Source organism: Cibotium barometz, chromosome 38 (assembly GCF_041138505.1).
Source record: "Cibotium barometz isolate CiBa-2024 chromosome 38, ASM4113850v1, whole genome shotgun sequence".
Lineage (NCBI taxonomy): Eukaryota > Viridiplantae > Streptophyta > Polypodiopsida > Cyatheales > Cibotiaceae > Cibotium > Cibotium barometz.
The window spans coordinates 16,201,791-16,224,569 of record NC_141083.1 but is presented as its reverse complement, the minus strand read 5'-3'; the positions used below and the strand labels follow the sequence as shown (position 1 = coordinate 16,224,569).

The following is a 22,779-nucleotide window of genomic DNA, read 5'->3' as shown; positions in this document are numbered from 1 at the left end:
ATCCAAAGATATCTCAATTTTGGATTACCTCTCTCTAGGCATTTTCTCTCTCTCTCTAGGCCAAAACAGGGTAAAACAAGATCTTTCTCCTATTTCAGAAACTATTAAGTAATATGTGGAAACCTAACTCATAATTGAAACTTTTGTTGCGCTAGATTCACTATATATAACTCATGATACCGGTGCAAGAATCATATAGAAATGGGTGAAAAATCAATTCAACCACTAGAGAAATGCAACCCCCCAACCACCCCTCCCTATTTCTATTACTCTATTCTAAGCACCTATGGAGTCAATCCTCCCGCCTGCAAGCTACATAGTGACTGTGACTAGTTGAGTGTCTAGTTAAGGGTAAGCACCTATGTAGACAATCCTCTTGTGCCCACAGGCTACGCAAGGACTGGGACTAGTTGAGTGTCTATTTGAGGGTAAGCATAGGTTGACTTATTGAGTGGAGAGAATGGTTATCAGTGTTAGGCTTATTTCATGTCTTCTTCTTCAATCCCCCCTTTTGCTATATAACCAATCAAATGTAAGCACGATCAGCGTCTGGGATGGAGTCGTAGATAGTGATGTCGATAACTATGATAGTGGGTAACACGGCGATCGTAGGCGGGGTAGAGAAGTAATGGATCCCCATATCATCCCGCCAAATCTCGAAAGTGTGGAAATGCCCCCAAATGTGCTTAATAATGCCCCACCGTGTGTGGAAAAAGCACCAATATGCTCAAATGGCCAAAAATGTGCGTGTAAATGCCCAAAAAATAAACCAAATAGCCAAAAGTGTGCGTGTGAATGCCCAAAACACACTAAACAAAGGCCAAGATGTGTGTGTGAACGCCCAAAAAATAAACCAAATGGCCAAAAGTGTGCGCGTGAACAAGGGCTAAAATGCACGTAAGAATGATCGGAAAGCTTTAAAAAAAATCCAAATCCAAAGAAGAAACCCGAAAATACTTTGGCACAAGAGCATGACAAAAGCTACGTGGGAACAAGCTACAAAATGGGCAAGATGGGCTAGTGTGAAAAACCCCAAAGAAATGAAGGGACAAGATGTGAAGTAGGTGGAGGGTGGAGATGTGAGTGAGAATAGGGTTAAAGCTTCTCATCAAAAACATTTGTTATTTCTTTAGTTTCAGCTATGGCACATTTACCACAACGTCCCACAATTCAAGAACAGATTGACTCTCTTCGCACGTTCTTATATAAAGAACATGAACTTCGAGAGAAATTCTAGAAGAAATTTCTGAGACGACTAAGCAGGAACAATAAGAGAGAAATAATAAAAGATAACCAGTTCAAGAAAATAAACAACTGTAACTTCATTAATAACAAAAAGTGTAAGAAGTCAATCTTGTTTTTGGGTTCAGCACTTGAGAGTTTGAAATAAACTAGGAAATAACATTATCCTTTCAAATGAGTGACAAGAGTTTAAAAATATTTGTACAGCTGTTTACTAGGCCACAAATTTTAAGGGTGACCCCATTATTATTCTATTTGAAGGCTAAATATTACAAATGGGGTTACGGTTGCCATGCCTCAAATTTGAAGGGTGACCCCATTATTTTATTTGATTTGCAACTCTCTCTTTTTTGGCTTTTATCTAAGAGTGGCATATCAAAAGGACTTTTTAAAGTTAAGAATTTCTTTTGAAGGATAAAATTTCCTCATGTGAAGGATAAAAATGCTTCAAGAAGGGCTCCAAAGGCTCCAATTTTTAAGAGCACGAGGGTAGAGAGATGTCACTCTATTTATTAGGTGGTTCAATTTAAAAAGGAAAAAATTAAAATGTATATGCATGGTTGTAATAAGTTCTTAAAGCATCCATAAGAAAGTATGTCCATTTATGTGCACGCACTTAAATAAGTAGATGTAATAGATAAATGAAACTATTATCTAGTACCTATGGTTCTAAAGAAATATAGTTAACAATGGTTATCTCTATAGTTTGAATTGGAGAGTTACATATTATAAGTAGTTATAAGTACTTATTCATATGCACGCACTTAAATAAGTAGATGTAATAGAGAAATGAAACTATTATCTAGTACCTATGGTAGTTATAAGTACTTATTCATATGCACGCACTTAAATAAGTAGATGTAATAGAGAAATGAAACTATTATCTAGTACCTATGGCTCTAAAGAAATATAGTTAACAATGGTTATCTCTATAGTTTGAATTGGAGAGTTACATATTATAAGTAGTTCTAAGTACTTATTCATATGCACGCACTTAAATAAATAGATGTAATAGAGAAATGAAACTATTATCTAGTACATATTATAAGTAGTTTTATAAGTAGAAAACAGTTCTCATGTATATATTAAAAGTAATTATAAGTAACATTCCTCATGTATATATTAAAAGTAATTATAAGTAACATTCCTCATGTGTATATGTGAGTAGAAAGGTGATGTCAAAAATTGAGTAAAATTAAGATGTAAAAATATGGAGTCTTAACCTTACCCTGATACCACTATTAGCTTGAATGAAAGAAAAGCTACAAACACTCACTCACTCACAATGTCCATAAATAAAAGAGAACACAAGGGAGAGAGAGTGTGTAGAAGGCTAGTTCAACAAGAGCAAGAGCTCAAGGTACAATGAAGTATTAAATAAACAACAACCCTAAACTGGGGGATGAGGCTGGTTATGTAGTAGCTAACCCTAAGGTGACCGTTCACACCTGGATGGCCATGGGAAAACCTCAGAGGGACAAAAGTACCCATGGCATAAGTGCATAACCTCACAGGTAGTACTACCAAATATCTAACATCTACTAAGCTCTCTTTTGGCCTTCCTCATCTTCCTGTGATACCTTAATCTCTGATCCTTCATCCTAGACCTAGTTGGTCATGACGTCAACAAAGCCTACTATGGTAGTGGGGGAAAGGTGTGTGCCTTTTTTTTCCATTGGGACACTAGGGAGCTATAAGCCCCTTACTATCACAAAGCGTTTAATAAGCCCCTTACAGTCACGAAGTTTGCAAGGAGCTTTATAGTCAAGGGTTGGTGCCCTTAAAAGTAATGTGTTAGACACTTGAGATTCTAAAGCATGCTTGCTTTTGTTTTGATGGTAACATTAGGGTGAGTGTGATAAGGGGCTTCATACTAGCTCACAAGAATACTATATATGAGCACAAAAGTAATGTTGTTAGACTAATCTTTTTATTTATTGCAACTCTTTAAGCATAATATCCTGTAACATTTCTCTATTGCATTTGCTTATTTAAGTGCGTACGGACTTGCGTGTGCACATAATTCTTACGGATGCTTTAGGAACTTATCAAATTTTGTCATTTTGAAATGGAACCACCTAACATAATGGAGTGACCTTAAAATTTGAAGCCTTCTTGGGGAGCCCTTCCTGAAGCATTTTATCTTTCACATATAAGGGGATGATCCTTTAAAAGAAATTCTTGATTTTTAAAAGTTCATTTGGTATTCTATGCTTAGATATAAAATGAAAAAAGCAAAATAAAAAAGTGGTAAACATGCAACCCTTCAAATGAAATAATGGGTCACCCTTCAAATATGCCTGTGTGACAGTAACAGTAACCCTAACCCTAACGCCCCCTCATCCTCTTCTTCTTCGTGTATCTAAGAGGACCTTGCTTCACAAAAACTCATGCTACCGCTTTTTTTTTTTTTTTTTTGTGTCACCCTTAAGGATCGTCGTTGCCGGTGGTTAGTGCGTACACATGTATCAAAATCCAAACAAATATGCTTACCCATGCATACTTAAAGCATGCGGATACAGGGGTACCCTTAACGAAGGCAAGCATGCCCATCATCACATCATCCACAGTGGGCTTGACTCTGATGTGATCATTGGCAGCGCCCTCATTGACATGTATGGCAAATGTGGCAGCTTGGAAGAAGCCATCAATGTGTTTGACAGATTGCCCTCCAGAACCATTGTGTCATGGGGGACCATGATGGCAGGGTATGCTCACCATGGTCGTGGCCTCTCTGCACTTGATCTCTTTGAGAAAATGCAGCTACAAGGTATGCAAGCTGACAAAATTATATACACATGTATGTTGAAAGCATGTGGTGGCATCAAAGGCATGATACAGGGCGAGTTTATACATGGTGAAATCATCAGACATGGGCTTGAATCTGATGTGGTGATTGGGAGTGCCCTTGTTGACATGTATGCAAAATGTGGGAGTGTAGAGGCATCGCGTGACGTCTTTGACAGGATGCCAACTCGGAATATTGTATCATGGGGTGCCATGATTTCCAGCTATGTCCAGCATGGGGATGGCTCCTCTGCGCTTGAACTTTATGAGAGGATGCAGTATGAAGGTATAAAGCCAAACAAGTTCATCATGCCAAGCATCTTGAAAGGGTGTGGTATAGTAGGAGATTTCACATTAGGAAAGCAAATACATGAGCAGATTGGCCGGCTTGACCTTGAATCAGATGCCATCGTTGGGAATGCACTCGTTGACATGTATGCCAAATGTGGGAGGCTAGATGAGGCATACAAAGTGTTTGTCAGGTTACCGCACAAAAATGTGGTCACCTGGGGTGCCCTGATTGCAGGATATGTTCAACATGGGCGCAGCGATAGAGCCGTAGAGCTTTTTGAGGAAATGCAACGGAAGCGCATCGAGCCTAATACAGTGACTCTTTCATGCATTCTAAAAGCATGTGGGAGCTTAGGACTCCTGTGTCAAGGCAAGCTTTTACACGATCAAATCATAAGAAATGGAGCTGGATTAGATGATGTCATTGCGTGCACCCTTGTTGACATGTATGCGAAATGTGGGGGCTTGAAGGATGGACGCAAATTGCTTGATGGATTGCCTCGAAATATTGCAGCATGGGGAGCGATGATTTCGGGATATGTTGAGCATGGGGAACCACATGATGCTGTGGAGCTATTCCAAAAATTGCTACAGCAAGATGTAGAACCGAACAAGGTTGTATGCTTGTGTGTTTTAAAAGCCTGTGGCAGCATCAGGGCCTTTGATCAGGGCATGCTAGTGCATAGTCAGATGATGGGTTTTGGACTTGAAATAGATGCTGTTATTGGAAGCTCCCTAGTTGATATGTATGCCAAGTGTGGGAGCCTGGAGGATGCTCATAAGATTTTTGGAGAACTGCTACATCAAGATGTTGTGTCGTGGGGCGCTATGATTATTGGTCATGTTCAGCAAGGGGATGACCTTTATGCTCTTAAACTCTTTGAGGACATGCAACAAGCTGGAACAAGGCCAAATAAAATTATATTTCCTTGTATTCTCAAAGCATGTGGAAATATTGGAGCTTTAGTGCAGGGCAAGCTAATACACGATCTCATCAGTAAAGGCGAGTGTGAATCCGATGCGGCCATAGAAAACAGCCTTATTGAGATGTATAGCAGATGCGGCAGTTTGGGGGATGCACAAAGAGTTTTTGACAAGCTGCCAGTCCAAGATGGGTTGTCGTGGGGTGTTTTGATTGCCCGTTTCGCAGAGCAGGGTGAACACAGGTGGGTTGGACAATGCCTGGAGAAAATGCGAAGGAAAGGCTTGAAGCTGCATGGTATGGTTTCTGTCAATGTTTCAGCGTGCAGTCATGTAGACCAAGTGGACCAAGATCCTTCCTATTTAAATTTGAAGAGTGGTGATCTTACACCAAACACGGAGCACTTCAACTGCATGGTGGACCTTCTAGGCCGTGCAGGGCGTTTAGTGGAGGCAGAACATCTACTACAAACTATGCCATTGCTGCCTGATGCTATTGGATGGACGTCTTTATTAACGGCATGCAGAACTTATGGCAATATGGAATTAGGAAGTCATTGTTTTGATCAAGTTGTCCACTTAGATTCAAATGTGACTCCTGGGCTTGTCCAAACTTGAAAGACGAGGATCATGTCTGTTGCTCTATGTTGACTATGTCTGTTTGGATGCAGGAGACAGTGCCAAGGCTTATTGCTTGGAGTGCATGTATTGTAAGACAATTTATGGAGGCCATCCAATGATGCAAGAGCCTTACATCACAGTGAGAAAAAACTTGACAGTGGTGAGTCCTCTTGACCGTCACATGTACGTGTGATTTATGTTGTGGTATTTTGGAAGGCTTTGAGAGGAGCTCTATTTTATATTACTCACTGTGCTTTTTTTTTTTCATGAGATTGGAGTTACCACGTTTAGTACGTAATGCGGTTTAATTGCTTTTTGATAGCCTTGAAATGGCAGGCCACAAGAGGATCTATGAAGCGGATGGAGGGACCAATAGTTGATGCATGAGCTGGGCTGGATGTAACCTCATTTGACCAGGTATTGTTAGAGTTGCCCTAATCTTTTGTGCTTTGCAAATTTTTATCTTTCAACAACGTCTGACCATGTTAATCTTGTAAACTACTGCTGACTTTTTTTGCTCCATATTGTCTTGTGCTCTGCTCCTCTACCTAGTGTCTCTTGTGTGAAGGATGGTCCTACCCCACCCACCATTCACTATGCGACCATTGAAAAGAAATACGAATTATGCAGAAACTAAGAATTACCAAGCTTATAGACAAAGAAGAATTCAATTACGAAGCTTTAACAATGAAGAATCAGCAAATGACAATTGCATATACATAATGTAAATTGTAAAAGAGACCGTATGTAGGCAAAGCTTAACTGATGTATTAATCCAATGAACAAAATGAGCGTCGGAACAATATCGGGTTGAGAAGGTACTTCAAAATTGTTGCATGTGCAGAAGCCTTGCTGCACTGATCTACAGCCCTAAGCGTGATTAGGAACAAGATGCTAAATTAACATGATTAAGGTAGAGGAGAGAGAGAGTTGGTGTCAGGGTTTTCTTGTATTTATATGGTACAAAAAGGTGACTGAAGGACTGTACATCTTCAAAGGCGGTTGGTCTACCCCCAAGGGTGACATTTGGCCTTCAGGCTTCTACATGCTTTCTTCTAACTTCTACTTCTTCCTACTTCTTCCAAAAGGTGGATTATGCTGAAAATGAATTGTCACGATTGTGACTTAGTTCATTATACACAGTCTCCTTATGATTACAGATACTGAAGTGACATGATTACAGAGGACCCCTACACTTGGATGGTCACGACTATTCGCTCTAGAGACATGCCTCTTCATCAAGAGCCACACTCCTTCGACGACTGGTCACACCCCTTCGCTCTAGGGTTGCAACTCTTCACCCAATGGTTGCAGCTATTCGTCCAAAGGATGTGTCTCTTCGCCTAGAGTCATGACTATTGGTCATGGGATGTGTCTTTTCATTCGTGTCTCTTGGACTCCTATATAAGGAGCCTGTTGTATCACAATTTCAATCAATCAATCATTCAATCAATCAAACATCTGTGTTAAAGTCTACTTTCAATTTCAGTCTTAATACACAGATAGTGGATGAAATACTAAGTAATAACAGTAATCCTCACAGTGGTATCAGAGCAAAATTTTTTCCCGGGCCTACGGTTGTGAGCCTCTCACCCTCTCCGCTCTACTCCCCTACCCGGCGTTGTATGGAAGCAGAAGAAAGATGGAACCTACATCTACGAGTATGAGGTAACCTAAACCTTCTTTCTCAATTCACATATAGACAACAGATGCACAGATGTGTGTGTGGCGTACCCGGTGAGTATGCAGCGATTTCCTGCTGGTAGCCCTTCGTGAGCCTCTTCATCGGGTTGTGCCCTTTCGTGCATGGGTTCGCACCCCTTCACACGAACGATGGCACCAAGAGATGGCACCTCTTCGCATGGCACCCCTTTGCTGCTAAATTTGGAGCCCCCCCCTCTCTTCGCCTTGTTTGCTGCCAGCGTGCCTCTTGATTACTAAGAGTGGTTGCCGGTTGTGAGCCTCCTTAATACTGCCGGTGGCACACTGTTCGAAGAGGCGCACCCTCCAGTCGGCGATGTGATCCAGCCTTCGTAGCGGCGCACCCTTCCAGTCGGCGAAGCGTCAACTTTTCAACAAAAAAAACGAAATGTTAACAAAAAGCCTTATGATTTAAGGCTTATACACTCAAGCCTTTTTTTTTAAACACGTGGCTTCCACCAGCCACGTGAGCAGTCGGGCGCCAGCACCCAACGGCCGTCAGCGCAAGGAAACCCAGCCGCCACTGACCAGCGCACACTAAAAAAAAAAACAAAGAAGAGACGGCCAGCCAGCGACCTGCGCATTAAAGAAAAAAAGAAAAAAAAGACAGAACCCGACGGCCAACCTTCAGTGCATTAAAAAAAAAAAAAAAAAGAGGAAGCGAAAAAAAAACCCATACACTTACGGGTTCCTACGAAATGGCGCCTGCCTTGGTCTTCTGCGCGCCAACTTGCTGCCGCCTCCCTTCCTCGAAAGCAGCCTTCTTCATTGCTAGGCTCCTGGGGTCTATGATGGTGTTTTCCGCGGCTTGCGGACTACGACAAGCTGCATTCCAGTGGTTTGAAGCCATGTTCCATCAACAACCAAAAGCTTGTATCGATGAGCTTCAACATGTTTCTCAACAAAAATTCTCACCCTAAGCATGGTTCTTCAGAGACAACCAGACACAAAGTATCTTCGTGCGAGCAACGCAAGCCTCAGCATGGATATTCTTGGAAATGTTACAATTCTAAGCAACCAACTTCTTATTGGAATCATCAGCAACAGAAGCAGCAACATGAAGCTTCCAAAGGATCACATCTTGGAAAGAAATCAGCCATATCAAGATGGGCTTACTTAGTGGCACGTGTGTCCGACCCTAGTCGAGTACTCGGTCGTGAACGCCGTGACGTTGGACAGGTTTCCCCTCGCGAGCAATGCCCTACATTCAAGTCCTTGCAAGCTCTTGGTGGCAGTGTTGAAGACTTACTCATTCTCACGTTGTGCAAGAGGATCCTTGAGAGGTCTAAGAGACGCAAACAATCTCAACCTCTCCCTTCTACATTGGAAGCCTTAATACTTGCTGAGAAAGCTGAAGATTCAGAAGATTCTTGTACATGTGTGACAAATACAATGTCCACAACTCCTTTTCTTGCCGTGACCCAGGCAGAAGCAATAGCCTCGTCACCGCTCGTGCAAAATGGAGTCTTTGTCTCTGACCAGCTACCTGACGCCATGGTGAATGATGATTCTTCTTCAAAAATGAAGACTCCAGTCCTTACCTTCAGTGGTGCAAATGAATCTTTGGACATAACTTGTCCCGAGAACAACTTTCTAAGCAAAGAAAAGCATATGGAAGATATTTCTTCTTCATCTACGACAACACTTGAAGACTTTTGTGTTCCAGAAAAATCAATGGAATCCCTTTCAGACATCCAACAGGTGGTTGTCGCCTCTCAGCCGGAAAGCGTGGTGACACAATCAGATAATTTACCAATAGTTTCACTTGAAGCAGATAAAGATTCAGTCTTTTCTTGGACAAAGCTCGAAGTTACCAATGATGTTAACAAAAGTTCTACTCAAGTTACAGATATGATTCTCATGCTTTTGGTAAAGATGAGACAAGTTGCAGATACAGTTAATATTCAGTTTGGTATATGCAAGATTGTTATGGTCAACAATAATGCCATGACATGGGATCTAGCAGCTAGAGCTTTGGATGCAGAAGCAATACAAGCATTTCCTTCTTCCAGAGTCACAACAACTACCCCTGGATTTTATTTTAAATGGGAGGGAATGTCACGATTGTGACTTAGTTCATTATACACAGTCTCCTTATGATTACAGATACTGAAGTGACATGATTACAGAGGACCCCTACACTTGGATGGTCACGACTATTCGCTCTAGAGACATGCCTCTTCATCAAGAGCCACACTCCTTCGACGATTGGTCACACCCCTTCGCTCTAGGGTTGCAACTCTTCACCCAGTGGTTGCAGCTATTCGTCCAAAGGATGTGTCTCTTCGCCTAGAGTCATGACTATTGGTCATGGGATGTGTCTTTTCATTCGTGTCTCTTGGACTCCTATATAAGGAGCCTGTTGTATCACAATTTCAATCAATCAATCATTCAATCAATCAAACATCTGTGTTAAAGTCTACTTTCAGTTTCAGTCTTAATACACAGATAGTGGATGAAATACTAAGTAATAACAGTAATCCTCACATGAATGATGCAAATGCTAAATTATGCTTATGTGAGGTGGTTGGTCGGCGTGCTAAGATGCTGTCGACCAGTTCTTGGACAAGATATTCATTAAAATGCTGTATTAAATGTTGCGCTTACTTCAATGCGTGCCCACACTTTTGGCCTTCACATTGGCACCTGGCCGCTTGCTGCCTTGATGCCCTGCTGGCTGCTGTCCACTGCTGTAAGACAGCCTTGTTGGTTGCCAATTGGTCATCCATGCTCTTCTTACCTCCTTGGGACTATGCTTAGTGACTGAGCTTGAATGCTCTGATACCAATGTTGCATGTGCGGAAGCCTTACTGTACTGATCCACAGTTCTAAGCCTGATTAAGAGCAAGATGCTAAATAAACATGATTAAGACAAAGGAGAGAGAAGGAGGGAGAGAGAGTTGCCGTCAGGGTTTTCTTGTACATGCACTTGACAAAAATAGAGCGAATTGTGCTTGTCTAACTCCCTCAATAATCAAAGAGATTACAATTGTTTATATAGCTAAAGCTAAAGTGCCGAATTCTTAAAATTACTATATAATTGTTGCTGATTGTAGCTGCAATATTTCACAAACCACTTGATGATAGTGTAATATGACTACTATGTGGAAGCGTGCTTAATGATGATTATAACGCAAAGCAATAAAGACTAATGCAAAGCGATAAAGATTAATGCTAATCACATGCTCATGACATAGAGAAGTAGAGAGAAGGAGAAGAGAGAGACTCTTTACCTTACCTACTCCTACTATCTATTACTCATTGAATGAGTAATTACAATAATTGTCATAGATCCAATGTAGATCTAGACTAAGGCCTAGCAACATGCATGATTAGTTCCGGTAGGTGACCCAACGCTGTGTCAAGGTTAAGGGAAAGTAGGCATGGGGACAGTAGTGGAGGGCTAGGTCAAGAAGGGGGCGCCTACAAGCAAACAGTCCAGCGCCCGAAACTTTGGCCACCACGTGTATTAAAATAGTCATGCCCTCTGTGTACAGCTTATAATAAACTTGTTCGGTCACTTATAAGTGAGTGTGAACCTGCATCAATAATTATTAGCATAAAGCTGTAAATTGAGTTTTCAAGAGCCCTTACCACTTGTAAAACACATTTAGACCACCTGTTAGACCAAAACAAGTGTGTACACGCACATCCACAGGGTGCCTAGGCATCTCGGCCCTCGGGCCCCATGGACAACACAAGCAGTGATGTCAGGCATTGTCTAGGCAAACAAAACAAATAATCCAAACATAAAAATTAAGGTCATGCATGAGCGCTGCTCTCTAATTGAATTTGTTTGCGCTCTCTGAGCTTCCCCCCGGTTTTGCCTATGTCCTGCGCCCTCCCCCTTCACTTTTGTGTGCGCCGCCTTTCCCCCTCTCTGCGCCGCCTTGCCCAACTTCCCCCTCTTTTCTCTGCACCTGCTCTTGCTGAAACCGGCCTTCAGAAATCTGACGGGTGGTGAAACAAACACTCGCACACAAAACACTTCATCACCCATGGGGACCTGAAAAAGGAAACAAACACGGGGAGCTAGAGCGCTCTTGCACATAGTACACGGACACCGATTGGCCCCAAAACGCAGTGGCGTCCCTTTCGGTATTTCTTTACTTGATCAAATTTGAGTACAAAGTACAACTTGTAGAATCCTCTACCAATAGGATCCCCCAGGGCTTCCAAATAAGAATTCTCGTTATTACAGCAAAGCATTCCATAGAGAAGGCACACCTGCACAACACCTCCTTGCTTGAAAAGGTCTTCTCCATCGCTACCATGGAACCCTCAAACCCTTTCCCAGAAAGCAGTAGGGCTGTACCAAACCACGTCCTTCCCTATAGTCACAGCTTGCATGTAACCTCGAGAAAACTACAACCTGTTCACATGAATCCAAATACATGTTTTCCACATAAAACCAAAGACCTGTATCCGATAAACCAAAGACTTGTATCCCATAAACCCAAGGCCTGTTTCCTTGATACCAAAGTCCTGTTTCCTCTCGAAACCCAATGTCCTGCTTCCATGACAGATAAACCATCCAAGCACGGTTGCCAAAACCCAGAGAGAGAAAGATAGAGGACGTGTCAAGCAATCCCTGAATACACATAAGTCCAAGACGAAGAGCAACAACACATCTCTTCCAAGAACATCATCCTGTGCATCTTAGCTTGATCCTCTGTATCCCAATCTCTTCAACAGAGCTTGCAATCCATGATGAGAGAGAGAACAATATCCACGCACCAGGGCCTACAATCCACTGAGAGAGAGAGAGAGAGAGAGAGAGAGAGAGAGAGAGAGAAAGAGAAACTGATCTCTAGTCTCCACCCCTGCTCCCATCATCGGCCGTGCGCTCCTCTACTCGTGAAGAGAAGATGAAAGAGAAGATTACACTCTGAATTTGGTGCCACGTGCAGTTCCTCTTACTCGCCAAGAGAGAGAGAAAAACCTCTTGGCTGTGCGTTTCCTGCAGCCCATCTGCTCGCGAAGAGAGAGAGAGAGAGCGCTTCAGCTGTGCGCTTCTGTGGCCGCGTGCAAACTGCCCACCTTGCGCTCTCTGCTGACCAGCCCGCCTGGCGCTTGCAGCCCTACGCAGCCCGCCTGGTGCTCGCAGACCGCTTGGCTGTTTCCATACACGCAGCAGCCTGGCGCCCGCACGTGGCCTGCTCCATGGTGATGCGCCCTTGTAAACCAGACGCCACACGATGACCACGATTCGGAATCTGCCACCCTTCCCTTTATAAAGAGGCGTCACCACTTGCTTTTCTCCAAAAACTAAAAGCAAGAAACAATAGCACAAACGCATGCTTAAAAATAATAATATTATTTTAAGCCTTCAAAGGTTTAAAAACCTTATAACCTTGAAAATCCTTTTTGTCCCCTTTCACACTTGGGCTGGCCACACATATGGGTTTCCTTTTCATATCCAAACTGATGCCTGTTCACATTGTCCATCCCGTGCCTGTGCCCACCTGCTTGTTGTCTAGAGAAAAACACAGGGTCGTAACATACCCCCCTCTTGAAAAAAAGCAAGCGTCCTCGATTGCACTCAATAACAGAGTAAGCATCCAATGAAGAAAGAGTCCCCATATGACAAAAGCAATGCCCCTCCAGTGCATCTGGGTGATGAAACAATCATCCTGGACAATAAGGCCACACTGTCACATCGAAGTGACAAAAAACTCTTGCTTGTTCCTTCAGAACTTGCAGCAAAAGTCTAAAACCAAGTGGAAACACGTAACCTGTGTTAGCCAAAAACAAAACCATGCATCATTCTACATATGACAAACATATGCATGACACATATGCATTCGCAAACAATATGCTCTACCCACTCCAAAATAACAGTCTCAGGGTTGCTCGCAAGCCTTACACCCATGGGCATCCTTGGAGGACCCACGACTGAAGGTACAATATGAGCATATTAAAGCACTCAATGCATCTAAACTAAACATCCACTAAGTACTTCCCACATATGTCCCTCTTGATGCTTTACCCACTCTGCACATGGCCATCCCGCAAGAGCCACACTCGGTGATACACCATGAACATAGTAAAGTACCTGATGTATCATACCAACATACATGCATCTCATCCTGACACATCCAGAGTATTACCCATGTATTCCCAAGGGTATCAGGATCCAATGGCAGCAGAATACAATAATACTTCAGGAAGTGTATGAATACATGCACAAATAGAGTTCGATCCATATATCCATGAACCAAACCAACTCTAGGACTGCTCGCAAGACTTATGCCCTCCATAGAGTCTCGAAGTGTTAGCTTAGGTTGCCGCAGACTTTGAGCTCAACCAAACCATGCCATTCCAAAGGAGACCAGCTCCACAAATAGCATCATCTCAATATCCAATTGACCAACACCCTGGTCAAGAATAGCCAGAACCATATGACAAAGATCAACATCCCAATCTTCCTCAGTCATACCTTAGTTCCAAGGCAAAAACCATCCATAGTTGCAGTTATTATTCATGGTGCGGCCGATTGTGAACCATACCCAACTTTACCATCTCACGTGACTAGTACACAAAGTAGATGTACTGTCAGCCTCAGTACCTTCGGGTGAATACAAAGATGTCACCAAGCGACCTCTAGATGAAAACTGAGCCTGTCTATAACAAGGGAGTGGAGGTGCTACCCCCCTCTTGAGCATCAGGCAATGCTCCAGACCCATGCTATGTTGAACCTGAATGAGCCGTAGCAAGAGTCGGCTCCAACTCAAAGGCATCAAGATAAAGCTGCAATACTTGAGGTGAATCTGCTAAGTCACCCTTCTCCATCCGCTTCGCATCCATCAGTGAATAGTTCTTTAAACTTCACTGAATAGCGACAGGAAACTTTACCTCATACCTTTCTTTCCTTATGTGCCAGTATCTGCTCAGGAATAAGAACCTCATCAAGTTCCTCCACTTTAGGCTGAGCCTCATCTGATACATCCTCAAGCATCCAAAACCTGCTTGCACTCCATCCAAGTGGTAAGCACAAGTTCTTGATGAAGCATAGTAGACCACCACTGCTAAACATAGAAAGAAGCTGCCTTCCGAACCCATGAAGCCTCCATGAAGATACCACTAGTGACAAAGTGTCGAAAGCCATAACCTTCAACCCATCTCTTGCACCATAACACTTCAACTGCTTCTTGTTCCTTGCCAACTACTTCTTGTCCTTGGTGTCTTTACTCCTGAGCTTGATCCTTAGCTTTTGCTCTTCACTTCATATAGGCAAAGACACATAATCCTGCACTGTCTTCTGTACTTTCTTTTCACTTTCCTCATGTAGAAGCTTTTGATGTGACAACCACGGGCTCGCCTCCTTGAGAAAGTAGACGATGTCCCGGGGATGGAACCATGAAACCGGCCTTCAGAAATCTGACGGGCGGTGAAACAAACACTCGCACACAAAACACTTCATCACCCATGGGGACCTGAAAAAGGAAACAAACAGGGGGAGCTAGAGCGCTCCTGCAAATAGTACACGGACACCGATTGGCCCCAAAACGTAGTGGCGCCCCTTTTGGTATTTCTTTACTTGATCAAATTTGAGTACAAAGTACAACTTGTAGAATCCTCTACCAATAGGATCCCTTGTAGTTTCACCCAGGACTTCCAACAAATAAGAACTCTCCCTATCACAGCAAAGCATTCCATAGAGAAGGCACACCTGCACAACCCCTCCCTGCTTGAAAAGGTCTTCTCCATCGCTATCATGGAACCCTCAAACCCTTTCCCAGAAAGCAGTAGGGCTGCACCAAACCATATGTCCTTCCCTATAGTCACAGCTTGCATGTAACCTCGAGAAAACTACAACCTGTTCACATGAATCCAAAGACATGTTTTCCACATGAAACCAAAGACCTGTATCCGATAAACCAAAGACCTGTATCCCATAAAACAAAGGCTTGTTTCCTCAATACCAAAATCCTGTTTCCTCTTGAAAACCAATGTCCTGTTTCCATGACAGATAAACCATCCAAGCACGGTTGCCAAAACCCAGAGAGAAAGATAGAGGACGTGTCAAGCAATCCCTGAATATACATAAGTCCAAGACGAAGAGCAACAACACATCTCTTCCAAGAACATCATCCTGTGCATCTTAGCTTGATCCTCTGTATCCCAATCTCTTCAACAGAGCCTGCAATCCATGATGAGAGAGAGAACAATATCCACGCACCAGGGCCTGCAATCCACTGAGAGAGAGAGAGAGAGAGAGAGAGAGAGAGAGAGAGAGAGAGAAACTGATCTCTAGTCTGGTCTTTGCGAGCGTCTTGTGTGCTGTCTTTGCCAGCGACCTACGTGCCTTGTATATACGCACGCATGTGTGTGCATGCATGCGCTGCGCTGATAGGATGTCGCCTGTTCCTGCTGTGGTCGGTGTGGAGGGATTCGGCCGTCACCTGTTACTGCTGCAGATTGGGAAGTTGCCTGGAATTGCTGAGTGCCTGTGCTTGCTGGTTGTTCTCTGTACGTGCTGTTCGTCGTTCTTTTCCTGCTGTTGTCGCTTATTCCTGCTAGTTGTCATCTTCCTCTTCTGCAGCTGATCACTTCCTGTCTGCTGCCTCTGTTTCTGCATAGCCTCTAGGCTTGTGTTCATGTGTGTGCAGGTGCTGAATTAGGGTTTGCAGGTGCTGAATTAGGGTTTTCAGGTGCTGAATTAGGGTTTGAGAGAACGAGTTTTCTTTGCTTTTGTACATGGATTTGGATGACCCGGCTGCTGCTGTTGGTGGCATGGCTGCCAATAGCCTTAACATGGATCTTATTGAGGAGATGATCGAGAAGGATGTGGGTTATGCTTCAGATGCCTTGGAGCAACAAAAATGTCAAAGGCTTGATGTTGATGCAAGCTACACTCCGGTGAATGTTGGAGAGAATGCAGAGGAAAGTTCTCAGGTACCTTCTCCGGAGTTTGCACGTTTGCTGCAGATCACTGGTGAGCTTCTGCAAGAATATGTGAAGGCAAATAGCGTGCAAATGGCTGCAATAGATAATGGTGGTGTGGCTGATGTATGCATGGAGACTCCTTTGTTGCTACAACAGCTAGCAGATTTTCATGATCGTGCTGCTATCTTCTTCTTTACCGGGCGTATTCCGTTGTTGCCTCGTCTTAGAGCATGGTTGGGCCGCTTGGTGTCGCTTGAGGCACTTGAGGAGATTTATGATGGTCCGAGAGGCTTTTATGAAATACTTTTTCGCACTTCGGAAGCCCGTAGGGCAGTCTTGGAGCAGGTGCCACTCTTTTTGGATGGGCAGTTGGTTCATGTGGTTCCGTGGAAGCCTATGGCAGAGTACCAAGATATGTTGCGCCAGACTTGCCCAGTTTGGGTTGAAGTGAAACAATTCCCACCAATGTTTTGGCGTGTTTTACCAGGTCTCATGCGAGGTATCGGTGATGTCTTGGTGGTGCCTCGAATGACATCTAGAAACCGAAATTGTCTATGCATGTTGTGGGATACTGGGAGACCTAAGCAGACACATTTGCATGTCAATATGGCTGGGCTGCAACCTTTAATGTATGAATTGAGGTGGGATACATTTGTTGGCCACTGTTTCAAATGTGGTGAGATGGGCCACTTTGTCTCCGAATGTCCTAAGAAAGAACAAGTTGTTTTGCTACCAAGGATATCGTTGATGGGCAGTTGCCCGTGGAAGATCAGCATGATGCTCCTTTACATGATGCCCAGCACATGGATGTACATGTGGATGTTCAGAATGAGGTTGAGCAGCCATGGGTGGAAGTACGTGGTAAAAAGACACGATTTGTTGCCCCGCGGGGGGATTTCTCAGATGCTGTTTGGCGGGGGCCTTTGCGTACTCATCAGGGGCCCTTACATACATATGCTTGTCGCCCTTTGGGTTCAGGGGCCTAGCAACAGACCAGGATTGAGAGGTCGGGAGGCCAACTTTCTCAGGGTACAGGGGCTCTTGGGGTGGATAGAGTAGAACGCTATCCTATTAGAAGTCGCCTAACAAAAGAAGCACAACAACAATTGCCTCGTGTTTGGTTCGAAGGGTGAGGTCATCTCGCCATGGGATGGTCATTACCCTTCGGCACGTGCTCGGGAACTCCAAGGGCAGTCTGAGATCACAAATACCATGTCTAAAAATGCAATGCTTCAAAAGGTTCGTGATTTGGCAGATTGTCCTGGGCCTAGTACACGGCCTTGTTGATTCCTTTTTTGGGAAGGCTTATGAAAATTGTACAATGGAATGTAAAGGGTGTTTCTTCGCGCCAAAAGCAGTTCAGGCTTTGGCGTACAACTTTTTGTCATGGTTGGGATGTTTTGTGTGCAGTTGAACATAAGCAGCATAAGTTGGCTGGCAAAGCCTATGTATATAAGGGGTTTCATGTTTTCTACAGCGGACATCCTGCTTTGTAGTCAGGTGTTATGTTTGCTGTTCATTCGCAGTTTCAGCCTTCTCTTGTGATTCAAGATGTTCATGGAAGATTTCTAGTGATACAGATTGTTTGGGATGATACACCTTTATGGTTGTTAGGGGTGTATGCTCCAAATAATGCTCGTGCACGCCGTTTGCTGTGGAATGACTTGTGTGCTCTTTCAATCTCTCATCCTGGCTTTGTGATGGGAGACTTTAATATGTGTGTCTCCAGGGAGCAAGCCACGTCACCTCATTCTGTAATGGATGGCCCGGAGAGAATGGCGTGGGAAGCTTTTGCAGCAAGGTCACTAAAACAAGACATGTGGTCTTGGTTGCATCCAGATGAAAGGGGTTACACTTATGCCTCACAACAGTTTCGGGGCACTTATGCTAGATTGGATAGGATGTATATTTTACATCAAGATCTCTTTTTGCCAGAGGTTCTTACTATGATGGTTGATCAGCAACAGGTTTTCTTGGATCATTGGCCGCTTGTGTTTGAAATGGTCTATCATCCTGTGGATGCATATAAAGGCTTGTTGGGACGCTTGCCTTTGCGCTTAAATCACACTTTTTTGGAGCATGAAGTTTTTGATGTTTATATGCGTCAGTTGATACGACATTTCTCCACAAGAGTGTCCATGGTTGATTATCATGCTTGGCCAGTGTTCCTTACCAACACTCGGAAATTAGCGCGGCATTATGGTCTTGCTAATGCCTCTATACAAAAACAGCATGTGGCTCTTCTTGAGTCACTTTTAAAGGGCTTGCAAGCGTTCATGTTTACTGACTCTATGGATGCTGAAGTTGTGGATGCCATAGAATGGCTGAAAAAGGAACTATCTAGGGTGCAGGAAGCACAATATGTTCGCTTTAAACTACTTGCACGTCTTGATGCTTTGCGGGATGCTAACTGTCAATCTCATCGCTTCTATGATAAGTTGCATCAAAAACAGATGCGTGAGAATATTGTTAGGCTGATGGATGCCCAAGGCAACCTTGTTACTCAACCTTCTGAGGTTATTCAGCATTGCATCAGGTTTTATGGATTTGCTTGCCCCTCGAGAGGATGTCTCGCCGGCTGTCCTGGCTGCAAGGGAGTCTTTGTTTGCTGAAGTACGATATCAAGTTGACCCTGATGTGGCGGTTCAGCTTGATGCTCCTGTTACTCAAGGGGAAGTGGAAGCTGTTCTCTCCAAACTTCCCATGGGAAAGAGCCCTGGTTGGGATGGTTTGACAAATGAGTTTTTCTGAAAATATGCTGATCAGCTTGCAGAGCCTTTGACGCTTATTTGTCAAAGGGTTTGGGATGAGGGATATATGCCTGCCGATTGGAAGTTGGGCATACTTCGTTTGTTGCCCAAAGTCCCTTCGCCTACTTCTTTGGCTCAATGGTGCCCGATCTCACTTATGGGTATTATGTATAAAATCTTTACAAAGATTTTTGCCAATCGCTTGCAGAAGGTGCTTCCTACTCTTATTCATCCATATCAATATGGATTTGTGCATGGCAGGAATATTTTGCATAATATTCTTAATGTTCAAATTGGAGTGGATTATGCCAAGGCAAAGAAGCAAGAGATTGTGATGGTGCAGCCGGATCTTGAAAAAGCTTTTGATCATGTCAGCTAGTCTTTCCTTTCTCAGTTAATGACAGCCATGGGCTTTGGTCCCAAAATGGCTAATTTGGTGCATTTACTTGGCTCTGGCTCTATCACGCGGATTATGCTCAATGGAGGACTTTCGGATGGTATTTCTCTCACCCGTTCTCTCCGGCAGGGCTGTCCTCTTAGCCCTCTTTTCTTTGCCATTGCCACTCATCCTGTGTTATCTCGCCTAGATGCTATGGCATCGCATGGTGAAGTGGTTGGTTTGCATCTCCCTCATGGCAAGCAATTGGTTGCTCAAGCCCTTGCGGATGACACTTTTATGTTTCTCAGGGCCGAAAAAGCCAATATAGATCGAGCAATGGAAGCTTGGAATAATTTTGCATTGGCTTCGGGGCTGAAAATAAATTCAACAAAATCAGCCCTCATTGTATGCACGGAATTTGATCTTGAGGCATTAGGGTGGCAAGGCCGTGTGGTGCATACAGGAGACATTGTTCGTCATCTTGGGTATCCGGTGGGTGTGGATGTGGACCCCCAAGCGCTTCTTGCTTGGATTCTGCTCGGATCTCGGATAAATTTGTGTATTGGAAAGCTCAAGGGTGGCCTATGCACGTGAGGGTTAAGGTAGCTCAGGTTATTATGCTTAGCATGATTTCCTATTCTTTGCCTTTGCTACCTTGGACGCACAAATCTCTTCTCCGTTTGGTTGCTCCCATTCGGTTTATGCTGTGGAAGAGGCAAGGAAATATTATGGGCCAAACATGGATAGCTTGGAATCACATTACGACGCCCAAAAGAATGGGTGGGACTGCTTTACTGGATGTCCGCTTGCATATGGTGGCGCGTAGGTGGGCCCTTTTTAAGGATATGTGTTCGCAGGAGCAGCCTTGGGTATTCATGGCTCGTGACTTGATTGAGTTGGAGGGATTGTCACATGGACGGACACGTGTGCAGGCTTCATGGTGGGACGTTGTGAATGCGGCTCATCCTGTCCGTATTCGCTCATCTCACATTTTATCGCATATTCTCCTTTCTTGGCATGAAGTTCTACTATTGGCTCGGTGGGATCCTGGTCATGAAAGACTACTTTTGAACTCTTTGCAGTTCGAAACATTTGTGGAGTCGCGTGTCATTGTTTGGCCAGACAGAGATGCTTCACGCATACGACTCAACCGCATGGTCAGGTTAGGCTTGGTTAGAATCCGAGATGCTGTGATACCTGGTCGTGGGACAGGCTATATTCGTTTCATCGTATTCGGCAGTACTTTAGGGTTCCTTGGACATTTCAGCCACTATGGGTTGACATCATGCATGCAGTTGAGCCTTTTACTCCATTGCCTCGGCCATCTGCAGATTAGCCTTGGCTTGATTGGGCACTATGTAAATCTGGTGACTTGATATCACTTTCAGCTAACCAGGTCTATCATAAGCTCGTATCAAAGAAAGATTGGGTTTCAGCCAAGGCCAATAAGGTGTGGGGATTGCACAAGTCTAAATCATGGTGGCAGAAAACTCTTATGTGTGGTTGGCAGTCTAAACTCCCTTACCAAGGTAAGGTTTTCATTTGGAGGATGTTGGTGGGAGGGTTACCTACACGGGATCAGCTCAGCCGTTGTAAAATTACATTGGCCTCTTGCTTCTTCTGCACGACATGCACTGAAACAATTATGCATGTGTTCATGAGTTGTCCAGTGGCCCGCCAGATTTGGTCTTTTGTCTCTCGCGTTTGGGAGGCAGTAGAGAGGTCTACTGTTTCGGCTCATCAGTGGATATTTGGGATTTGTTCTCAAGTCATTACTTCGGACAGTCACCTTGTGATATTCCATTTCCTTAGATGGACAGGACTTTGGCATATTTGGACTACACGGAATGGGTTCATCTTTGATTCCTTATCTGGAATACATGGGCACATTCTACATATCCGCGGTTTGCTGCTTTGGCAGTTTTCTTCTCTTTTCTCAGCTCAGCTACTGGATGCAGATGTTATTTCGTTATGGTCTACGGCGGCTCGGTCGGCTCATCTTTGATGCTTTTATCTGGGATGCTTATTTGGCTAGGAGGCTTTCTTATTAGTGTACAGGTTTGCATGGTCATGATCCTTTAGAGGATCTTTTGTGGGGGTTTTTTTGGGGCCATAGGTTCTGTGTGAGCCATGTGGCTGATGTACATTTTTACATATAATATAAAACACCATTTCACGAAAAAAAAAAAACTGATCTCTAGTCTCCACCCTTGCTTCCATCATTGGCCGTGCACTCCTCTACTCGTGAACAGAAGATGAAAGAGAAGATTACACTCTGAATTTGGCGCCACCTGCAGTTCCTCTTACTCGCCAAGAGAGAGAGAGAAAAACCTCTCGGCTGTGCGTTTCCTGCAGCCCATCTGCTCGCGAAGAGAGAGAGAGAGAGCGGTTCAGCTGTGCGCTTCTGTGGCCGCCTGCAAATTGCCCACCTTGCGCTCTCTGCTGACCAGCTCGCCTGGCGCTTGCAGCCCTACGCAGTCCGCCTGGCGCTCGCAGACCGCTTGGCTGTTTATATACACGCAGTAGCCTGGTGCCCGCACGTGGCCTGCTCCCTGGTGATGCGCCCTCGTAAACCACACGCCACACATGATGACCACGATTCGTAATCTGCCACCCTTCCCTTTATAAAGAGGCGTCACCACTTGCTTTTCTCCAAAAACTAAAAGCAAGAAACAATAGCAAAAACGCATGCTTAAAAATAATAATATTATTTTAAGCCTTCAAAGGTTTAAAAACCTTATAACCTTTAAAATCCTTTTTGCCCCCTTTCGCACTTGGGCTAGCCACACATATGGGTTTCCTTTTCATATCCAAACTGATGCCTGTTCACATTGTCCATCCCGTGCCCATGCCCACCTGCTTGTTGTCTAGAGAAAAACACAGGGTCGTAACACCTGCCCCACCCCCTCCCCTTTCCGCTTTCTGTTCCTCGTCCCCCCCCCACGTCTTATTTGCGCCGCCCCCCTTCCCTCTTTTCTGCCTCTTTGCACTCCCCCCCCCCCCTTCCCTCCTCCTTCCCGGAACCCCGCCTTCCCTCCTCCGCAGTTTTTTCTCCCCGTTTCTCCTTTATCTCCCTCTTCCCGTAGGTAGATATTTAAGGTTATTCGAGGCGTTTCCATCTCGGCAAGTCTCGGCACTTTCTGGTCTTCACCCTTAGGAGGAATCCATGGCAGTCACTCCGTCAACCCCGACTGAGGC

At 44.2% G+C, this 22,779-nt stretch overlaps 1 protein-coding gene across 4 annotated transcripts in view; it reads left to right on the top strand.

Annotated features, from left to right (window-relative positions):
- Positions 1 to 3,470: 3,470 nt before the first annotated feature.
- LOC147616394 (pentatricopeptide repeat-containing protein At4g39530-like) overlaps positions 3,471 to 22,779 on the top strand; it is a 59,060-nt gene continuing 39,751 nt past the window's right edge. For 2 of the 4 annotated variants that reach the window (XM_086777463.1, XM_086777460.1), the window contains exons 1-2: positions 3,471 to 6,022; positions 6,199 to 6,279. In XM_086777463.1, coding sequence (XP_086633589.1) covers positions 3,706 to 5,859 — 2,154 coding nt within the window. In that variant the 5' untranslated portion in view covers positions 3,471 to 3,705 and the 3' untranslated portion in view covers positions 5,860 to 6,022; positions 6,199 to 6,279. Of the gene's footprint in view, positions 6,023 to 6,184; positions 6,280 to 6,414; positions 6,881 to 22,779 lie in introns of those variants that run through there. The other 2 variants (XM_086777464.1, XM_086777462.1) reach the window with 2 other exon arrangements.